Raw genomic sequence first — 23,139 nt, 5'->3', positions numbered from 1 at the left:
AAACCTCAGTGCAACCTTGATGAACTCTAGAGAGCAATCAGAGCTCTGCCTGTAATAAAAAACATCACTTTGACCTGTGCTGTGCTGGACATTTTGAAACTTTCTTTTTCAACCATTCATTGCATGAGAATGAAAGACTCCCAAAATATCATGGGGGTGGGGAAAGGAAATTTATTGGAAGTTTTGAGAGGGGTTTCCTTTCTTTAACTTCATCAGGTGGCCAAAGGTTTTCTTTTTTACAAGCTTTTTTTTTTAAAATCCCATTCTGCTGAAATGGTGCAAAGCTCTTACTGCAGCTTCCCACTGGCCACACCCACTGGAAGGGAATTTCAGCCCAGCCTTAATTTCAGGCTCATATTTTAATAAACTATTTGGTTTATAACCCTAGTGCTGATCACTGCCTTGCAGGGTTTAACAGAGAGGAACATGGTGGAAGGAACATGTTGTTCATTGCGCCAGCCTGGAGCTCGCACAGCAATTGTGCCCTAATTGGTCCCAATACCATCGTGTGATTGCAGTGCAGCCAACTTGGGATGCAACAGATTTTATAGATCCAGTATTTCATGGAATGTTTTGTAGGAAATGTGTTCAGACATTATGGATTATAGTTTTTAAAAGGACTGCTTTTTACTATTAGAGTTGCAGGTTGAGTGTTGTAGAAAATTCTCCCTGCTGTTAAATGCTGGTTTCTTAAAGGCTGAAGTGGTCGATAGGTTTCTGTGTTAATGGTAGACAGACTCACATATTCTGAATTTTGCACTCTTTTGCTTATGTATCATAGCCTGTGACCTAAGGAACTTCTTTCCTTATCTTTTCCAGAGGAAAGAGGAAAGCACTGCTTCAGGGAATCAAAAGCTGGTGGGATGGGGGGCAGAGCCATAATCAAATACCATGTTTTGGTCTCTTCCTTCTGCATCCAAAATACAACTGAATGAAACTGGATGAACTACAGGAATTTTTCATATCCAAGCAATTATTCCTTGTTTGGCTGCCTTCCAGCTTTTTAAGGTACCAGGATTAAAAAAAACCCATGGAAATCCTCATATTCAAGACATTTCCTATTGCTATTACGATACACTGTAGATCTCAAACACTCCTGTTGCCCGTTGAAGTTTTAGGTAATAGAAGATGATGAGCTTAACAAAGCAATGGACATTGAACAGAGGAGAAGACTCATGGCTGTCACTGGGACTGCTTCATAGTGCCTTGGCAACAGTACCCTAATGGCAATAACTACTTACTTTAGGTAGCACTGATCAAGTCTGTACCTATATATTCATATTCATATTCTGGCTGAGGCCTTTGAGGCAAATTTTCCTTCGAAACCCAGGTTCTCACAAATATTTGGGAACAGAAGAAAAGCTCCGCTAATAATTTCACCTGCTGTCACTTGAGATGAAATATGTATACATATATGCATACATACACAAATACGATGATTCTTGAGTGTGGAGAGAGAGAAAAACACCAGGAAACACTGAAAACGTTTGTTGTTATTTATTTTCTTTCCCTTTCCTGCCCCCCTTGCTGACATCGGAAATGGCGCCCTATCTTAACTCAGATTAACTATAGGATTTCACACATGAATCTCAAAAAGCAAAACCTTAGCTTTGGGACAGTTTATTAATTTGAGATTCATAATTTTCAGATTGTATACTCTATGCCATATTAGCACTCACACCTGCAGGTTCTTAAAAGACACCATCCAGATGCTTATTTTAAAACAACACAATTGGAATCACTACTATTAGCTCAAATATCTTGCTATGAAGTTAAAATGAAATTTGGGTAAGCTGATTACATGAACAGGCACAATTATTCTAGGTTGCCTTGGCAGCAAAACCTGTGTGTTTGCCCTGTCAAATGTACTATCGTATTCTCAAAGGTGCTTGCTGAAAGCCTTTGAAGACTTGAGACACTGCTGCCAGTATGAGCCTCTGAGTGACCCGAACTTCAGTCCAAATACCCCCAAACCTATATCTGAGCCAAAGACTCCCAGAACCCTGGCTAGCCACTTGGGACAATCCATCCTCGAACCTCAAAACTTCTCTGGTTGGAATTCTGACTGCTTGGACAGCCTGACCAACCAAAAACCCTCACAAATAACTTATCACCCCCTTTCTCCTCAACTGACAAATCTCAGCTATCCTACCAACAATTGACAGTTAACTCCCAACTGACTGGAACCACTAGTTGGCCAGCAAACGATTTTCTTCTCATGCTTGGAGTAATATTAGACCTTTAAACATGCCTGGGATCACTTAAATCACCACAACAGTTTCTACTGCTCAGTGATGGGGTCAGCCTTCCACCATCCCTCTGTGAGAATGATGGTGTGACACCAACTTCCTCACAGGTAAGGCTTCCTAAGAACTGAAACCATGTTTGGCCACAGCATCTCCTTCCTGAGAAGATCTGTGCTTTCCTTTTGCAAGACTGTGTGGTTTCCTTTTGTGTACTGTGGTCAGTAAGGGATAGGTGGATTTATGACAGTTTACTCCGATGAGGCTTCCAATGCTCAAAATTGTTTAATTAAGAAAAATGCAGGGAGATGATGTGGCCTTGAAGATGTTATTGGACTAGAACTCCAATCATCCTTACCCATTATCCATGGGAAAAGAATATAGAAAAACAGATAATATGTATCTGTTTTGAAGTTGTCTATGTTGTTGGTATTAGATTATATTTTTGTGGTTTTTTTCACAATTAAAGAATAGACAGGAAAATACTTTGCTTTGCACCAAGTCTCTCTCTCTCTCTCTCTCTCTCTCTCTCTCTCTCTCTCTCTCTCTCACACACACACACACACACACACACACGAGAGAGAGAGAGAGAGAGAGGGGGGGGGATACATAACTAAGTCAAAATCTCTGCAGAACTTTGAGCTTACAGGAACCAGAGGCACCTATTTTCCTGCTGCTTTCCCCCAGGGAAAACTGCTGTTTAGTGCTCAGTTGGAGCAAGCGGCAATTTGGGTTTTCTCCAGATTGATCTTTGCTCTGATTTGGCACTAAAGAGTGGGTTTTCTCTGGGAAATGAATGGGGCATGGGGAAAAAATGCTCTGAAGCATGCCTAGTAAGCATGGGTCAAGCAGAAAACCATTTGGACTCATGCTTTCTGGTCATGGGAGAAGCAGAAGTGTGGATGAGCCTATTTGAGTGATTCTGAGAGTGGGCCTTTGTCCCTCCCCTCGCCTGCTCACTGACATCTGAAATGGCACCCCAGCTTCACTCACATTAGTTATAGGCTTTTGTACATGAATCACTAAAAAAGAAGAAGATTTGGACAATTTTTTGAAATTTATAATTTTTAGATCATATATGCCACAACAGTGCTACCACCTGCAGATTCTTTACAAACTTTAGACAAATATTACTTTTTAAAGGACATCATTGGAGTTGCTATTATTAGCTCAAATACATAGCTATGAAGTTAAAATGCTAGCTGCGTAAGTCAATTAGATGAATGATTACAGCACTTGCTGTTGTTAAAAGGCACAATTATTTTAGACTGCCTTTGCCAGTCCAACTTGGTTGTTCTCCCGGTCAAAGATACTGTAGTATTCTCTGATGAACACATCTCCTAGGTTCCAACTGCCATCAGATGAGTATCCGAAACCACTAAAGCAGCCGACTTGTTTCTCCTAGAGAGAAGGAAAAGGATAGTCATCACATGCAGGAGGTTCTACAAAAATATCATCCCAGAAAGTAATTGGGTAGCAATGCATACAGTAACATTCCAGCACAAAGAAGGAAGAGTTTCTCCTGAAAAAGTCTCCAAAGGAGATAAATAATGTAGATACAACAACAGTACAATAGTAATAGTGCACAAGACTGTACATTATGTATTTGGCCTCTTAATAAACAGGATGATTTCCCAATCAATACAAACCAGAGAAGTGTACAAATAAGCAAAGTATTGAAAAGTGATAGGAATCCTCCACAATTCCAAAATGCTTTTTGCCTACAAAGGTAGTGGCTGGGGGTGGGGAACACTCCCATTGGAATCATGGGAACACAGGGAGGTGCCTTATGCTGAGTCAGACCACTGGCCCTCTAGAACAGTATTGTCTACAATTCGACTGACTGAGTTTCATGCAGAAATCTTAGCCAGCCCTATTTGGAAATGCTGAAGATCTTCAAGTTGCAAAGCAAATGCTCTGCCACTGAGCTATGGCTCCTCCCTGTGGAGCTGATGAAGAGCACAAGAGAATGGTTTCCTATCTCCTCCCCTGCCTTGCCCCCTGCCACAAAGGCAGCATTCAAGGGAATGCAAGAGGCAGTGACAGTACAGGTGTACAGCATGGGCCCATCCACATTCCTGTTTGGTCCATGGGATTTTGAAACTCTCTAGAATGCCTCATCACCACAAGGAGGAAACGAGGGGAGGAAAAATAGTGTTTGCTTCCACCTTCTGTCTTCTCTACAACTTCCATGCAAATACTTGGAACACCTGAGTGCCCCATAGATACATTGCTACATTTTGATGGAAGGTGTAATATGCGTCCTGAGGATGAGTGGGCACCCAGGTTTTGCACTAACGGGGGCAACATTCTGGGGATAGGAATAATTATTCTGTGGTCAGAGATATAATATCTGTAGTCAGAGATACAATACAATTGTACAATACAATTCTGTATTGTACAATACAATTCTGTATTGTACAATACAATTCTGTATTGTACAATACAATTCTGTAGTCAGAGATACAATACAATCAATAAATCATGTTGGTATGGAATCGGGATGCTGCTTAGCAGAGCAGAGCCGTTATCCGAATTTGGATTGATTTTTACCCTATCAGACATGCATGTATTAGCCCAGCATTTCTGACATTTTCAGCATATTTAATATGATTTCCCCCTAAATATTTATTCCATTTTTTCTGTTTTCAGCCCATGTGTTCATAAAGATTTTGCACTTTAAATCTGCCCCAACCCCTTTTGAATTTGCATTCTTATGGCAAGTAAATGAGATTCGAGAACGATTATGTACCTTTAGAGTGTAGGCTGATGGAGGCAAAGGATAGTGGATTCCATTGATTACAAAAACAACGTCTGGCATATTGGAGAGTTTACTGCAGTTGATTTCACTCTGAAAAAGATAAGGAAGAGAGCTGAGTTCTTGTGTTGCTCTGATGATGAAGGAAATGAACTGGCAAACCTCAAGCTTGGTTAAGAAATGCAGTGGACTCGTCCCAGTGCCAATCTCAGGAAAGAACCTTAAGTATTCTGGTCTTCCCTTCAGACCATCTAATGTAGCACACAGGTCTGAACAGTGCATTGTAGCACAGTAACAGGGCATCTAGCCGAAATTGGAAAGACTGGATACCTAGGAGAGAAGCAAAGTATCTCCTTACTTTTATATTAAGGTGTGAAGTACAGAGCAGGGTTTTACTAGTGATGTTCATCTGCTTATTGACACACACACACACACACACACACACACACACACACACACACGATGTATCGAAGTTACAGCCCTGTGCATGTTAACAAAAAGGAAACCTCATCAAACAGTGTTCTGTCTTGCTTTTCTTTTTAAACATGTATGGAATTTGGCTTTCCAGAGAATAATATTCAAATGTAGATAGTGGGTAAGTGTGACTTACATCCCAGTTTTAAACCTCTTTATTCAGAAGTAAATCTCAACAATTTCATTGATGTTTACTTGAGGATCCCATGATTTTGTACTGCTTCAATTTCGTATTACTTTGATGCTAACAATGGCAATTAAAAATCAAGAAATCAATGGACTATGCTGCTACGTGGGGAATGCTTTGATGTATATTAAAAAACAAACTCAGGGTTGGCATGTTCCCATCATTTTTTATTTTATTTGGCAGTAGCCCTTTCTGCTTCCTCCTCCAAAATAGTATTCTCATTTTCTTGATTGATATTGGATTGAACCTTTCTATGTTATGAAGTGATATCTAACTATGTATCACAGATCTATCATAGTAAGTCACCAGTTGGTTCTTTTTTGTTGTATTGTATAATGTTTCGATTACTCAGTAAAGTCTTTTTAAACAAAAAACAAAACAGCTATTAAGTTAAAATATATTTTGTTTTGAGTTCCTTTATATGCATCCATCTGCAGCTACATCTACATATGTATATGTGTGTGTGTGTTTCCAGAGAAAATAATGGGCTGTTTTGTTTTTCCTGCGTTAAAGTTTGAGTTCCAGCATTCAAACAGGCTGAGATTCACTGGCCTTGGAAATGCACAGAACCAATAGCTGAGTATAACATTGTACTGTACCTATATAATATTATTAGTTTACCTTAACTGTATCAAATACCAAGATTCCTTTCATGCTTCCGGTCCCATACACAATGTGGAAGTGTTTTCCTGTTCTGCGGAAGGTAGAAGACTTAGATGAGTCAAACCTCCGATGTTTTACTAAAAGTAAAAAAGAAAGAAAGCATTAAATAGATATAAAAATAGTGTTTAATTAATCATAGATATCAGGCAGAAATCACAGTATAAATTTGCTGTCTGAAGAAAACTATTGTAAAATTTTAAAGTAAAGGGTGTTTGGAAAATACTAGCAATCTTGTTAGTCTACCTGCAGGAAATATTTAGATAAAACTGGGAGCTATTATTATTTAACTGAATAAATTTTACCCAATACAAAATGATTCCCTGATATTGAAACTTGAATCTTTCTTTCCCTCCCCCATTTCTCTCTCTCTCTCTCCACACATGCATATATTCATTCTAACATTTTCGTACCATTAACTAAAAATGTCTATGTACGATGATGGGAATTAGCTAAAATCATCTCTCCACCCCTTCTTCACACACATAAATCTACTTCTGATGCACATGGAATGTTTAGCACACCTTTCTTCATGTGTAGCTCACCAGAACATTAAAAAAATAAAAGTGCTGGTGTGAGGCTGGGTGAAATGGGCATATGACCTGACCAGATACCCTGAGAAGGGTACATATGAAGCAGGATGAAGGTGAATGGCAACACGGCCACTTGAGGCATTAGGAACTTGACAACTGAACAGAGAGACCTCTAAATGGATCCCTTCTCTCTGCCCAGCAAGGAACTTTTCCCTTCACCCAGTCCTATTGCAGGTTGCTGGGAGTATTGTTGGCATAAACATGTGTTCCGGCTCCCTCCAATTCTTACCACCTTCAACCACCAGATTCCTGCCATCACTGGTAGGGTCCAGAGGATGCCATCATGGCAGCAAATGGGCAACGAAGCTCTCCCACTGGACTAACCCTTCTGCATTCCAGCATCCTCCCATTCCTGGAGAAGAAGACCACAGAAACAGGCTAGAAAGTGAACCAAGAACCTCTGCTCCATATAGAGGTAGAGCCATGAGACAAGGTGGGATGACCACCTTAGGCCGTGAGATCCACAGGGGCAGCAGATCCCGCCTCCAAGGAATGCATCGCCTGCTGTTGCTGCCATTGCCATGTGCTCCTTGCATGTCAGATCTGCTGCCTCCTCAGCAGCCCCCTCCATGCCACCTCTACAGCGACTTGGAGGAGCTACTAGTCTCCTTTTAGGTTCTGCATTCACCCAACATGATTCAGACCTAACATGGGACTGAACTTTCAACTTAATGCATTTTAAGAATTGGGTAGCAAGAAGAACAAGGAAACTTGGACCTAATCTAAATTCCACCAAAACAGATGAATCACTTTTATTTGGGTGTGATCATTAATGGTGCAACATCAGGAAGGTGATATAGCTTTCACAATCACTCGTTTCTTCATAAGAAGTTTTGCAAAAGCAACAGCTGTGAAGACAAAGACAGCAAATAGGTGCAATTTCCTTTATGCTGGAGAAATTTGTAAGTTCCAACTCAAAACTCAGAGCTGCAGTTCAACTGCCCCAGAAAGAAGGAAAGGCAGGTTGGCTCTTCAATAAGCTTGGTTATTTTATCCTTAACAGTTATTTTTATCCTCCAGTATTCCTTGGAGAATTGTTAAGGTAAGCAGCCTGTTTTTTCCAAGAGCCCCCCGGATCCCTTCCTAAAAATCGGTGATACACTGACTACTTTCCAGGTTTGTTTCCATTCTATTCTCCATTTGGACAAGACTTATTTTTTTTAAAGAAGCCTTCTTGCCTATACTAGCTTCTTCGACATTGCTCATTAACTATGCTGGTATCCTTTGGGCTTTCATGGTATCTTTCCTGATCTGTACTATACAGTCAGTGGATGGTGAAGCAACCTAAAAACTCCTTGATCAAGAAACTCCCCAATGTCCAAGCAAGTTGAAAAGGCTGTCAAGTTTGGCCCTTGAATCAGATGTCTCATCTGGTCAGAATGTGAAATTGTGAAAGGAGGCAGTGAAAACAGATGTTGCTCCAGAGAAACCACTAGATGGTGAGGGGGCACAGTCCTTTCACTGCCACACAGTTTAGGACAATATGTGATTATCAATAAGGGCAGGCATGGTGAACTTTTGACCCTACAGTTTCCATCATTCCTGAACTCTGGCCGTGCAGGTTGGGGCTGGACTGCAGCTCAACAACATATTGGGGCCCACAGGTTCCTGTCCCTGCAGGATGAGTGCTTGTATCTGTGACAACTCTCCAGTTCTGTGCGTGGTATAAGTGTACAGTACTTGCTGTGTATTATTTATAGGGCATAAAAAAGAAATAAATGAGTAAAAATACTGTTAATGCACATTGGTGGCTTTTTACTCTCTCTTTCTCTCCATAACTTAAACTTGAGTGATCCTGAGACTGGGGCCTTTTCCCTTGCCTTTTCCCTCCTCACTGACCTCAGAAATGGCACCTCAGCTTCACTCACATTAGCTATAGAGTATTGTACACAAATCACATCCAAAAGCTTAGCCATGGAACAGTTTATTAATTTGAAATACATAATTTTCATATCATATATGCCACAACAATGCTACCACCTGCATCTTCTTTGAAGGCATCTGATGAACATAATTTTAATAGGATACCGAGTGATAGTATTTGTTCAAATACATTGCTATGAAGTTACGATGACATTGGCATTAGTTGATTAAATGAGCAGCTACAGCACTTGCATAGTTTAAATGCAGATTTATTTATTTTTACACTGCCTTTGCCAGTCCAACTTGGTTGTTCCCCCTGTCAAATATACTGTAGTATTCTCTGAGGAACATATCTCCTAGTATCAAGTGATCATAATCTTTGCTGCCAGAGCTAAAGCCACTCTTGCAATGGTCGTCATCCTAGAAGGAAAGGAAAGGAAAGGAAAGGATATCCTTAAGATGTGGCTGATTCGACATCCATATCAACCAAGAAATTAATCTAGGTAAAAATGCACAAGGAAGAGTTGCCATGTTTTAAACCCTAGCATAAGGTAAGTATAAGGTATTCCAACATAAAGAAGGCGAAGGAAAGATTTTTCCTGGAAAAAAGTCTCAAAAGGAGATAAATATTGTAGATGTAACACTAGGACAATAGTAATGGTGCACAATATTGTAAATTGTGTATTCATTATATAATAATTAGCATATTACCTTAATAATGAACAACCAAATTGTACAAGTCAGCAAACTATTTTAAAATTATAGGCAGTCTCCACAATTCAAAATGTTTTTTGCTCTGCTCTGTTGGAAGAAATAATTGCATTGAAATGCCATCTTATCCCTGGAATTATGCTGGCTTAATGATGATAGAATCAGTTCCAGACAAGGAATCTTTGCCAAGCCTACTTGGAAATGTTGGAGGTCTAAACTGTGAACTTCTATTGACAAAGCAAATCCTCTACTACCGAGCTATGGCCCCTCCCTATGGAGTCAATGGAGTTCACAAGAGACTTATGTCCCATCTCCTCCTCGCTCCGCCTCTCCTGCTAGCTATAAAGGATAGGATCACTGTGTCCCTCTGCCAATAGAAGCCCTTCTTCGGGGATACATGTGGAGCATTAGGATGCTGCTGAGAGTGAGATTTAGAAACTGTCTAGATTGTGTTGTCACTACAAAGAGGAAACGACGGGAGAAAGAACATTATTTGCTTCAAAATTCTTCCATATCTGCTACTGCCGAGCGAATACATCTGCATATGGTATATATGTTGCTCTATGTGGTGGAAGGTTTAAGTCCTTCTCGGGGCCATCAGGCAACCATGTTATAGAACATGTCAGAGGCAACCTTCCTGGGATGGGAATCATCTGTAGTCAGAGATACTATACTAAACTGTCATAAAACTATGTTGGTGGGGAAATTTGCATTGGCCTTTTTTTTCTATAAGACATGCAAGTTTGGGTCTAGTTCTTCTGACTGTCTCAGGATATCTAATTGGCTTTCTGCCCCAAAACGTATTTCTTTTCCCCCTGTCTTTAGCCCATGTGTTTTGCACTTCTAATCTGCCCTAAACAGTTTGAAGCTGCATTATTATGGCAAGTAGATAGTATTCCAGTTCTATCATATACCTTATGAGTATAGGCTTGTGGAGTCAAAGGATATTGAATTCCGTTGATTACAAAAACAACATCTGGCATATTGTGGAGGTTTCTGCAGTTGAAGGAATGCTGAAAGAGATAAGGAAAAGAATTGAATTTGGACATTATTCTGATCATGAAGGAATTGAACCAGCAAACCTCAAGTTTGCTCAAGAAATGTTGTGGATTTGTCCCTGAGCCAATCTCAGGAAAGCAAGCATACCGCTTTAAGTGAGAACTTAATAACCATCTAGTGTAACTCACAGGTTTGAACAGCACACTGTAGAACACTGTAGCACAGAAGCACGCCATCTAGCTGAATATTACAAATAAATCATCTCAACACTTCACATCTAAACCTCACAGTCTAAACCAATGGAGATGATCCAATCCATTTTTAAAGTCCAGTATGAGACCAAATCCGCATTCTAAAATGGCTGCTGATGGCAGGCTGATGTACTGAATCTGTTATGAGAGATGTTGTCTGGAGGAAATAAAGCCAATGTATTTTGGAGACAGACTACAGTACGAAATAACAGCAGTGCTCTCTCTCTCCCACTTCCTTTACTGGATGTCACAGCTTATTTTCTTTTCCTGCCATTTCCATTGTTGTAGCTTGGATGCTCATGCACATTTGCATGCATGTGCAGTAGGTATCATGAAGAACCATGAAGGCTAACACTGAGGTGCCAGCAGCTGTAGTCCAGGAGGCAGGGCGGGGCACCAACTTGGGCCCCAGATTATGGGTGCCCAATGGCATCTGTGATGTAACGTGATGTTTTGACATTTTGATGTCACGTTACATTGCACACGCTGCAGCAGTTCCTGGTAGGCCTCCAATGTGACCTCCGGGGTCATGACTGAGGTCTCTCAAAGCCTCCAACATGACTTCTGGTTTCTCCTGAATGTCACTTCGGGAGGCCCCGCAAGGCCTTAGATGTGACTTCAGGAGCCTTGCGAAGCACCCAAAATCACAACGGAGGCTCCGCAGTGTCGGTGCCAAACACCCACAATTTTTTGTGTGGTGCCTGGGCCCCCAATGGGCCCCATGGAGTTGGTACCAGTGCCAGGAGGTATCGAAAGTCAAGTCTAATCCTCACCACCTTTGGTTGTGTGCCTCTGAAACCTGAGCTCCGGCTGGAGTGTGGACACTAGAGTGATAAGGATGAAATGCACCCTCTATCTGTATGGGACTTGGATGTAGAAGAAGGGTTTTCAGCAGAACTAATACCTGCTGAAAGTTCCTCCTCTGCACTACTATTAAAGGTGCAAGTGTTTTGTTGCGTTTTGCATCTGGCCACCTTTCCTGTACTGTATAGTGGACTCTTTTCAGAACCCTGCATATAGGAAAGGATAGCCCAAAGCACATGCAACAGTGCAATAAACCCATGGGAGATTCTCAGGTTATATCATATGAAAATGGCAAGGTCACACATGAAATCACCATCAGTCAAAGAGAAGCTTCCATGGATCATACTCTCATTGCATCGGGATCTAGCAATGGGGAACAATCTTCCAAGAGCCAATAAGCCCATTGAAAAAAGGCCATCACTTCATTTAACTGTGTGGATTTAGTATCAGGCTCACTGGAAGTGCTTATTTCATGGGATGTCACCCTCCCAGATTGCTATCTTTCCCTGCCATTTCCATGGGCATAGTTTGTAAGCTCATGAACATTTGCATGCATCTGCAGTATCATGAAGAACTATGAAGTGTGGCACTGAGGTTTCAGTAGTTGCAGTCCAGGCCATATCCTAGGTCAAGCCTAATCCTCACCACCTTTGGTTGTGTGCCTCTGAAACTTGAGCTCTAGCTAACAATTAGAGTATGAAGTGTGGATGCTGGAGTGAAGAGAATGGTACTGGGCCTCTTTCAGCTACAGTATGAAGACAACCAGCAAAAGTCAATCTTACTTTTGTAACTCCAATGGCTTGTTGGATTTGGCTAATTTCAGGTGCTGGGCCGAGCAAGAAGGACGTCCCTGTGTCAAGAAGTGCTTCACAGCCATCTCTGCAGGCAATTGCCTGACCATACACTAGAATGCTGAGAAATAGGACATCATTAGATTCTTTAGATTCTGACATGAAACATAAAAACCCACACTGTATGGAGCAGCTCTCCAGGATTTCAGAGAGGGAGTTCTCATAGCACTACCTGGAAATATCAGCTATGCGACCTAGGTGAAATTTAAAAACCGTTCTGAAAATGCTATTTTTTAAAAAAAGTTTTTAAAAATACAATGAATTTTCTGTAAGGCTCACCATCAACATCTAGCGTCATATTGTATACCGTATTTCACTTAAAACACACTTAAAACATTTTCTTTGCAGCTGTATAGCTGTGTCCATGGAGGCTTCTGCTTGCAAAGCAAATGATTCTCAGCTGAGGTAGGGCCCTTCCCCAAACATGGGTTGGCTTTTTTAAATGGAGAGTGGGATGTGATAAGTACTTTCAGGTAGCTGCATTGGAAATAGTACAAGGGATAAAACAAAACTCATGAACTACAGATTGTAAAGTGCTCAGAGCAAGGGCCTGCCCTCATATGCTCTGTAAATGCCATTTACAAGAACGGTTCTATATAAATCATCCTAACAACGGACAACTAGAAAACACAAAGTAAGTTGCACATTCGTATTTGCATTTTATTGCCCTCCATCTCTTCCTGTTTAGCTAACTAGCAGCCATTAAAATTATTCAGAAAAATTATTCAGTTTTATTGTACCCAGTCAATATGTTAAGATTAACAATAATGTTGCTAATACTACTAATAAGAATAATTTCTGCTTACCTGTCCACTTCAATCTTAAATTTCCTATATGTGGCAGGAATCCAGTTAATAGGACCAGTGAAATAAGATTGATCAATTCCACCAAAAATGATCATGCTCCCATCTGTTTTTCTGAAACATAGATAAATATATGATGTTGTGAAGTCATTCATTCAGAATAAGCTGGGCTGCATATTTTTAAAGTGTATGTATCATGTTCTTGTACCTCTGTCCAAATTAGACAAAAAGAGAGAGCGAAAGGAACTTTTGCAGTGCACCAGTATCTACTGGTGAACACTGGACAATGAAGGCTCTAAGATTTTGAAAGGTGAATGCTGTTAATGTTCTATATATCACCATGCTTCCTATTCAGCTCTGTATATCACACACTGACTTCCCTCTTTATAATCTTCATTAGTTTTGTTCTTCTAATTGGTTTTAATTGTGATTTTAAGCAAGCCAGTTTGGGGCAGTGGAGGCCATTCTGTGGAAATGGCTTCTACTCCACCAGCCTCAATCTACTACTAGCCAGCCTCACCTGCCTGCCTGCCTGCCTGCCTGCACCCAGTCTAGGGAGTGTCACTGTCTGTCAGATTCCCCCCCACCCAGGCAGTCTGATTGCTACCATTATATCCTCAGCTGGGTGGAGAATGCGGACAAAATCAGCTGGCTTCATTTGTGGCTGGCTCTGCTTCCATCTACTGCTTTCCTTCCTGCCTTCTGCCCTACAAAGGCTTGCTACCTCCCTTTCAAAAAGCCATTAAGGTTGCAGTGCCAGGCACTGTAGCACTGACTTCTGAGCTGACATGTACAGGATGGGTTGCATATTAGCCACCTGATGGGAGGGAGCAATTTATACCCTTCAGTTCTTGATCTACCCCCAAAATAGTCGGGTGAAATGGTCTTTGTGATACTATCCTCCAGTTATTCTGCATGGGGTAGGATTGTGATTTGGAGCAAAAACTCCAAATCTCTAAAGTGTTTTTTGGGGGCAGATTTCAAGTTGGTACAGTATTAAATTAAAATGAAAAGGGAATGTAGCTACATGGATGAAATACAACATTTTTAAAATTCCGTATTTCCATGCATTAAACAATAGTAAAAGAAGCAGGGGGGTTGACCTCTTCACTCTCTGCCTCACGTCTGTCCACCTCCCTCTCTTCCCACATTAACACTTAGCTCACCTGAGCTTGGCCCCTGCTCTCAAGGCACAACAAGCAAGATGGTGCAGTCGACGGCTGGGTACTAGAAAACTGGAGGAACCTTTTCTTCAACAGCATCAAGTAGCCTTGACTACAATAGCTTATTCATCCCTGGAGGGGCTCAGCATTCTGACCAATTTGGGGATGGAGGTTCCAGTCCTCTCTACCCATCAACTGCTGTGCAAACAAAGCACAGTGGTAGACAGCCTGTTCTACAAGATTCAGCAGGCAAAGCATTAGCCAACCTGTAAAGTTATCTCATGCGCAGTTTCCTTCCATGAGTCCTCCATCAACATGCAACAAATCTTCTTAGCAGTAAAGCAAAATAGTGTTTACCCGCTGAGATAAACAGAAAATTCGTCTTTCTCAAGCAAGCCTTTCTTCATCAGGTTCTCAAAGAATGAACTTTTTTTCCAAGGGTTTAAGCCGAGGATCCCATCATATTTAGTTCTGGAAAAGGGGTCTTCTGACTCACTGGTACTCAAGCCGAATTCCATATCGGAAATGGTAAGATCAGATATCTAGGAGAAAAACACAGTCTTCCCTTACTTCTGTATCACGTTGTAAAGTACAGAGCAGGCTTCTATGAGCATTGTGTTCAGGCTACAATCCTGTGCATGTTAACATGAAAGGAAACCTCATGTGGGCTTTCAGACAATAATATTCAAACATGGGTAGTGGCAAGTAACAAAATATTGGGGGTGGCAGGTAAGTCCCATCCTGCATAATTGATCACAAGACACAGTCCATGCACACCACTTGAATGGCAAAGCCCATTAACTTTGGGCGGCGGCCCTCGTCAGATAATATTCGGGGGATGAAGGGACCATGGCCCATAGGAATTGGCTCCTATGAATAGTGGGCAAGAGCAAATTGGGTCCTAGTTTTATGCCTGTTTATTCAGAGGTAGGTCTCATCTATTTCATTGATATTTACTTCAGGATTGCATAACCTTAGTACTGCAGCTTTAATTTGTACTACTTTGATTGTAACAATGACAGTTTAAAATAAACTTCTTGATTACCACATACTGTGTTTTGAATTCCTTGAGGAGCAGCCATCAATGTATATATACTGTATATAAATATCTCCACAGAATATAAAGGGCTGATTCAGTTTTTACTGCTTTAAATTTTCCAGGATTCAAAAACATTGAGAAGTATCGGCCTTGGAAATGCACAGAAGAGTTGATATTTTTATAAGCTTGTATTCTCAACTTGTCCTCTATCTATAAAATACTATTAGTTTACCTTGACTGTATCAAGTCCAAAGATCCCTTCCATGCTTCCTTTCCCATACTTAATGGAGAATGGCTGTCCTGTTCCTTGGAAGGTAGAAGACTTACTTGGGTCAAATCTATGGTGTGTTTCTATAGGTAAAAAGGAAACAGAAAATAATTTATACAAAACAGCCTTTAATCAGTGATCAATAGCAGAAACAGGTATAAATTTTCTGAAGAGAATAATTGTAATAAAAGGACATTGGAAAACATTGGAAAGGACATTGGAAAACAATGAACTTTGGGGAAGTTCATTGACTGTGGATAAAACGTTTTTGACAGATAGTTAAAAAAGAGAAACATATTGATTCCAATGTTCCCTTTTGCACTTAAAAGGAACAAAATATCTGAAAAACAAAAGGAACTTTGTTGCTAGATCTTCTCTTAAAAAGACGGATACAAATAGAAATTGTTTCCCCTAGAGGGAGCTTGTGAAACTGTTGTTAGAGTCGATCTGGGGAATTTTGCAGCTGTAGAGATTAAAGATCGTGAGACCAGACTTTGACCTTGAACAAGAATGTGCCCAGAAGAAGCTTTAGTGCTTGCTTTTTGCAAAACAAGCGCTTTACTGAAACAGCTACATGAGAAGATGGATTTGATGACTGTTGCAGTTGGAAATTTTGGACAAACAGTGAATACCTATATAGAAACCACTCAGGAATTAATCCAGGAAAGTGCTTTGACAGAGCAAGTGGTGAAGAAGATAAAGGAGGAGGTTGTTGCTGAACCTCAAATAGCAGAAGTGGAGAGAGCTGCGGCCTTGCAGGAACATAAGTTGTTGTTTTTGACGACTGAACCTGGAGAAAGTCAGATTTGGAGAGATGGAGTACTGTTTGGTTTGGAGATGGGAAGCTGGATAGATCCCCCTATGCAGGCATGCTTTGGCTTTTCGGATCTGGCTTTGGGCCAGGGGGAGTTTGGAGTTGTGGGGGCCCTTAACCTTGGAGGGACTTTGAAACATGCCTTTAAATATCTTATGGATTTCAGTGTTGACTATGGAGAATGGGCTGACTTGTTGAGAAGGGATAAAGATATTGTCAAGTTGGAGTCTCCCCGAGAGAAAGGAAGGAAATCAAGAAAAAGATCAGCAGAAGATAAAGTAAAGTACAGGTATAAACATGAAGAAGACCTGCGGAAGGGACATGGAAAAGACTTAAGAGCCTCAGATAGAAGGTCACCAGGTTGATGGACTAGATGGATGGGATAGAAAGGACTGACAAAACCCGGGACCAGGAAGAAGAGACGATGGATTAAGATTGGAAGAAAGTTTTAAAAATTCATTTGGAAAATCATTGTAAAACTAATGAGTATTAGAAAAATGTTGGAATGAAACTATTTGGCTTTAGTAGAAATGTTAAAAAGAATTATGTATAAATATGTTATGCTAAAAAGAATTAGGTATAAATAAGACTTAAGTTTTAAGCTTTAGGGTTTTTTTATGGTAAGATAAGGTTAAAATAGATAAAGGTAATTTAATGACAGAATATTGTGAAAGATGGAAAGGATTTGCTGAGATAATTAATAACTAGAATACAAAAAAGGGAGGTGTGAGGAGGTCCATGAAACAAGTTAATGAAAGATAAAGATTTGGGAATATTGGATTTGTTTTTAAATTTTTTGTTTATTTTTGCTCTTTGATTTTGATGTATTGTGTGATTTGTTTTTTTCTTTTTTGACTTTCGTTTTTATTGACTTGTATTGTTTAATTTCTCTTTTTGTCTACCTTTTTACCTTTTTCTTTTTTTCTTGTTTCTTTCTTTTTCTGTAATTTTAAATTTTCAATAAATATCATTAAAAAAAAAACAAAAACAAAGCTACCAACATGAGTTTGACCAAACTGCAGGAGGCAGTGAAAGACAGGAGTGCCTGGTGTGCTCTGGTCCATGGGGTCCCGAAGAGTCAAACACGACTAAACGACTAAACAACAAAAGACTGTCCCCAGGACAGGGGAGACTGCTGATCCCTTATTTTTGAGGCTCCTGATCCCTTATTTTCAAATCCGAAAGTTGACAGCTATGTACAAGGTGGGGACTCAGATTGAGCACCTCGTAACTGAGAATGGCAGGCTCATGCTGCTCTCTCTATATTAATTGTAAATAAACGTACTGTAAATCTTCCAAGAAACTCATTACTTCTTTTTGGAGCTTGTTTGCCTGCCTGAGATCATTACACCTGATCACTGAAAACTAAGATCTCTCTCTCCAGCAGTGGAGTGTCCTGTTTTGCCACTTGAAGCATAATGGGATGTGCCCCCACTCTACTACCCTGCCTCCCACCCCTCCTCCACTGTCACCCTTACTTGGGCTGTGTGGGGACACTGATGACACATCAGGTAAATGGGTAAATGATTGCAAGCCCACATTCAATTCCACACATATTTATTTAGACGTTGGCCTCACTGAGTTCAATCAACCCTACTCATATGTAAATAGAATTATGACCTTAGTCTGCAATGCTGGATTGTGAACTAATGAATCCATTCCTTTACACAACTTCATAGGCCCTCCCAGGTCATTTTTAATATCAGAGTGACATGCTTGAAGACTTTTTTTATAGTCAGTTACTTACGGCATGCTTGACTACTGCAATAGACAGAGGGTACCCAGAGAGTGGATGATCCAGTGTCAAACACAACAGTGAACTTCTGTGGTGGGGTTCCAATGTAGATTGTTCCGTAGTATTCAGTCTGTTAATTCATAAAACAAACACAATTTGCAAAACTTTCCTTCTTTTAAAGCTTTTGAACATTTTACTTCCTCACAGATATGCAAGGCAATCACTGTAAATCTAAGTGCTACATTAAAAAAAAATAGTTAGAAAGCAGAAATTTATTTCCTGTCAATAGTGGGATAATGTGAAAAGGGAATTGTTCAAATAAACAAATAATAAACGACATAATGTAAAAGCAGTATGTGCTTTAACATAACTCACGAACAGGAGAAATATAGCAGAAAAAATGACATTTTCCCCACTTCAAATAACTTCTGTGCATAACAAATAAGTGCTATTGTAAAAACTGCAGTTTCTAAAAATATATATAATATCAGATTTTTTTAAGAAGAATAGATTGAGATAATTTGGGATATACAGGGAAAGATGAAAACAATTTTAAGGAACTACAGAAAAAGGGGGAGGGAAGTCAAGATTCAAAGTGCCAGAATTACTGTTGATTGATTTGTGAAATGTTTTCCTTTTTGTATAATTGAAAATTATAAATATTTTTTAAAAAACAAGTAAGCACCATTTATTGCCATAGAAGAACTCTCACAATGTTCACCACAAAAAGCAAGCTAAAGTACTATTTTTCTGGCCTACACAACACCCTGGCTTCATCATTTTCCTGCTCTGCCCTTTAATAAGATGGCTAGATGCAAAAAAGAACACGGTTCTCACACCTTGAATAGTTGTAATAAAGGGGCACTCAGCATCTGTGAACTTGAATGAAAAGCCACAGCCTGCTGAAATTCCCTCTTCTACACAACTATTAAAGGTGCATGAACCCTCTTCTCTACTGTATCTGGCTATCCTAGGTATCAATAGGATTTCAATGTAATTAACTTTGGCTGGATCATAACTCCTCTATGGGTCACAATCAGGCAAAAGTTAGTTGCAACTTCTTAAGTTGAAAACAACAGGGCTTTGTGATAGTCATAACTAAGTCTATTGTGTGATTGAGTTCTGGCTGTGTTTCGCTGAATTGCATCTAACATATTATGTCGATAACCTCTGGGTGTAAGGAGAAATATGAAGAAGTATCTCAACTGATCATCATGAAAACTTTGAGGAAATGTTGCTCAGCAGCACAGCAAATTGATAAGAGCAAAGCATCACCTCACCTCAAAAGAGTTCAGAAGTGGTTCTTCAGCCACCTGGGCAGCATTAGAAATATCTGAGTTGTATTTTGTACCAATGTCATAACGGTATTTCTGAAGAAGATTTTCCAGCAGATTTTTCTCCTTGAAAGTGTCTCTTACTTTTGTCCCTCTCTGCAAGGGAATCCTGGAACATAAGAAACAAAATTACTAGGTTTGGATTTTCTGTCTCCCTAAAATTTGCCTATTTTGCAACCTGTCTTTCCACTCCATAACTCCAAACATAATAATAGGCTTAATATCACCATCCCATCGTAGCCATAGCTAGGTAATCTTGCGCTCCTGGCAGAACTGTCCAGATTGTGCCCCTTAGCCACTGACAAATTAGCTCTTTTTTCCACCTCTCCTCCATCCCCCCTTCAATTCACCCTCTATTTAAAACCTTTTCTAATGAGGCAATAATAAATATTTTTATAGAAATATTTATGGACATATTTTATCCAATTTTGTGCCCCCCCAGCCTGCGTCCCTGGTAGGGGCCCACCTTGCCACCCCCTAGTTACAGCCCTGCACACCTTCCAAACTCTCTTAACTACTAGATCTAAGCTATTCCAAAAATTTGGTACTTAGGAAATTGAAGTGAAAGTCCGCACCCACTCAATGCAATCAAAGTCTTTTTTTAGCATCAAGAAATAGTAACATAGCCTATAATCTTGCACACATTCATTCATGCATCTTTTCCATAGAATGGGTGGGATTTGAACAGCTTTTATGCAGGGGAAAGAAGCCTGTGGATCTCCAGAGGTTGTTGAGCTCCATGTCCCATCAGCCCCAACCAGCACGGCAAATAGTCAGGGATGGTGGGGGTTCAAGTCCAGCAACATATGGAGTGTTAGGATCCTAGTTCCTGCTGTAATGCATGGCAGGGATGATAATCTCCTTTATCTCTCAATTAATTTAAGGAAGATAGCTGAAAAGAAAAACAACAACTGTAGGTGTGTAGGGTGTTTAATATTTGACTGACATAAAATGAATTCTTTGCAGCCCATTTTTTAAGACTCCTTTTGTTTCAATTAGTGTCAGCAGCACTTCAAAGTGTGCTATTGGGCCCTCAATTGCTGAACAGTTTGACAATTCCACTTTCTCTTGTCACTTCGGACATGCTGTGGTGAGCTTCAGGGGCTGAGAATCCTCCTGTTACTGCGCTACTGAGGGCAAGGAGACCTACTGGGCTAAAAAAAGCACACACACAAATGCCCCAAAATATTGTTCCATCTCAAATTAGACGTTAGCCATGCTTTTTTCAGTGAGTCTATGTGCTTCTACCCTTGTAACTGCGGCCAGAGGACCATTTTGCATTTATTAATCTCCTCTCAGCTGTGTGTATGTGATATATATATATATATATATATATATATATATATATATATATGAAAAATTATATAAGATTTGAAGTTATAATTCACACTCCCTCTCCTCTTCATTAGTTAATCAGAAAGTATAGCTGTCAGAAGAGTAAATATCAGCAACAAAACAATAACTTACTTAACGAGACATTCGGCGAGAGCAACAATGGTGAAGAGAACTGCAAGGTACTTCATCCTGCTTGTCCAGTGGGTCTGCTCTAGTTTTTCTGGTGCTTGTTAGGGGGAAACTCTGTTATTTTATAGCTGCTTGAGAAGTGCCCACCATCATCTAAAGATCATATTTCATCACAGAAAGTCCAGCCCATACTTGGAAATGAGAAGTAATCGGTCACCTTGCTTTGTAAACACAATGAAATCATACCTAAGAGGAAGTCATGTATTCAGCATTTAATAGGGTAAATATCTCATTCGCTGGATTGTCACCTTGTCGGGGGTGAGTGGGCTTGCACCTTCCTATCACCCTTGTGAGCAAAGCCATCATGAGTCTCGTACTCCCAGCAGAGTCACCCAAGACGGTAAGGTCAAAGGGGAGGATCTAGACAAAGAATGATCCAAGAAGTCCTCAGAAGCTGAAGAGGTGGAAAATAACAAGGTATGTTACAATGGCTGTGAAGGTGGATGAAGGCTGCAGCAGATAAGAATCTACCACTCGTTGTGGTACTCATGCCATCAAAATAGAGCCTTACTGCGAAGACTGAGTGTTGGTCAGCATGCACTGATCTACATACATAAAACAAATTCACACGCAGGCTTCTTCCAAAACCCCATCCCAAACCCAAACCCCCAAAGAACCATGGCCATCGGCAAATGGTAACGGGGGAAGGACCGTGAAATCTGGAATATATACATCAGAATATGCACTGCTTGCAAATGAAGCACTGTGACACTCCAGAAATTTTTCATGTGCAAACATAATTAAAATCATGACCACATGTGACCACCTCAATAGCACATGAGCACAAATCATAATGAATGGGGAAAAAGAAGAGAAAAGGATGCCAGGAAGGACCTGAAATTGCACAAAAAGAAATGAATCAATCTTACTTTGGAGTTGTCATTTCCTTAAGGGTAATATACCAGCCATTTAGGAACAGAGAAAGCTACCTTATACAGATCCAACTGTTAGTCCACCTATATTATATCAGCCAATGTTCTCATGCCCTTGATGGGTATATCTACCGGCATTGTATGTCCAAAGAGCAAATTTACCACTCTTATCTGAGGTCCTCAACACATATATTTGAGCACAATCACTTTGATGTCTTATTAATAACAAATGTACATATTTAACACTGCTATTGGACTAAGCATTCTAATGGAAATTTGATAAGCTGCTCAAAATGGAATGAGATAAGCTTCTCAATAACTTTGCAGGTGTGTGTTAGGTTAAGTCTGAACGCTTAAGTCTAGTCAAAGGCGACTAGGGGGTTGCAGCGCTCATCTCGTTTTTCAGGCTGAGGGAGACAGAGTTTGTCTGGAGACAGCTTTCCGGATCATGTGGCCAGCATGACTAAACCTCTTTTGGTGTGACAGAACACTGTTTACCTTTCCACCTCAGTAGTACCTATTTATCTGCTTGTACTGGTATGATTTCGAACTGCTAGGTTGGCAGAAGCTGGAAGAGAGCAACGAGAGCTCACCCCGTCACGTGAATTTGAACTGTCAACCTTCTGAACAGCAAGCCCAAGAGGCTCAGTGGTTTAGGGTATATCTGAACCAATTTTTTCCCATGGATTTGCACCTAATCTGAATGTCCTGTGATGATCTTCTGAACAACATCCTGAATTCTGCTCTACTTTCAAGGTGTTAAAGTCCAAACCTGATAGGTAAATGTCTTTCAAGTGTGTGCTATTCAATTGTCTCAAACACAACAAGGGTTAAGAAGACTTCTGAAAAATTATAGTCAACTGGCAGTGCAAGAAAAACTAAAAATTCTGAAAGGACAAAAGTCACTCTGCACCTCTGAGAAAGTGGCTTGTTTTGCCTTTAGAGCAGCAATTTTAAGGAGAAAAATTTCTTCAGGAGAACAAACTCTTATCTGACAGAATGCATGGTTTTAAAAATTATTTTAACAGTGTAAAGTATTTTATTCTGTTTATGTAGTTTGTTTTTTGTAATGTCATTTTGTAATGTCACTTTCTACATATCTCCATTTGAAGAACTGTCCATTTATTCCTACTCTTGCCTTCCTGCTTCCCAGCTAATTCCTGATGCAGAAGAGGACCCCTCCTCTTAGCCTA

The 23,139-nt window shown here is 40.2% G+C and overlaps 2 protein-coding genes across 4 annotated transcripts in view; one reads left to right on the top strand and one right to left on the bottom strand.

Moving 5' to 3' along the window:
• Window positions 1–1,484, top strand: part of LOC308586965 (adhesion G protein-coupled receptor E3-like) — a 36,375-nt gene extending 34,891 nt beyond the window's left edge. For all 3 annotated transcript variants that reach the window (XM_081194170.1, XM_081194169.1, XM_081194168.1), the window contains one exon: window positions 820–1,484. In XM_081194170.1, the coding sequence (XP_081050296.1) occupies window positions 820–882 (63 nt within the window). In that variant the 3' untranslated portion in view covers window positions 883–1,484. The remainder of the gene's footprint in view (window positions 1–819) is intronic.
• A 7,339-nt stretch (window positions 1,485–8,823) lies between these two features.
• Window positions 8,824–21,151, bottom strand: LOC308587567 (embryonic pepsinogen-like). The gene is made up of 9 exons (XM_081195222.1): window positions 21,018–21,151; window positions 19,497–19,659; window positions 18,229–18,346; window positions 15,632–15,750; window positions 14,718–14,902; window positions 13,201–13,311; window positions 12,326–12,455; window positions 10,404–10,502; window positions 8,824–9,198 (listed from the first exon to the last, which is right to left on the bottom strand). The coding sequence occupies exons 1-9, from the start codon at window positions 21,071–21,073 to the stop codon at window positions 9,058–9,060; spliced, it is 1,122 nt and encodes a 373-aa protein (XP_081051348.1). The 5' UTR covers window positions 21,074–21,151; the 3' UTR covers window positions 8,824–9,057.
• Between the last annotated feature and the right edge of the window lie 1,988 nt (window positions 21,152–23,139).

Source organism: Podarcis bocagei (assembly GCF_964188305.1).
Source record: "Podarcis bocagei genome assembly, chromosome: 5".
NCBI classification, from domain to species: domain Eukaryota; kingdom Metazoa; phylum Chordata; class Lepidosauria; order Squamata; family Lacertidae; genus Podarcis; species Podarcis bocagei.
The sequence above is the reverse complement of the archived record's forward strand: the minus strand, read 5'-3'. Positions and strand labels throughout refer to the sequence as shown.

Bases quoted from the DNA above. Each gene is read 5' to 3' on its own strand.
- LOC308587567 (XM_081195222.1), bottom strand. From the start codon at position 21,073: ATGAAGTACCTTGCAGTTCTCTTCACCATTGTTGCTCTCGCCGAATGT. The intron at 18,347-19,496 runs GTGAGGTGATGC...ATGAATTAACAG, and splicing joins CACTTCTGAACTCTTTTGAG to ACTGAATACTACGGAACAAT. The intron at 15,751-18,228 runs GTAAGTAACTGA...TTTTACCTATAG, and splicing joins TTGCAGTAGTCAAGCATGCC to AAACACACCATAGATTTGAC.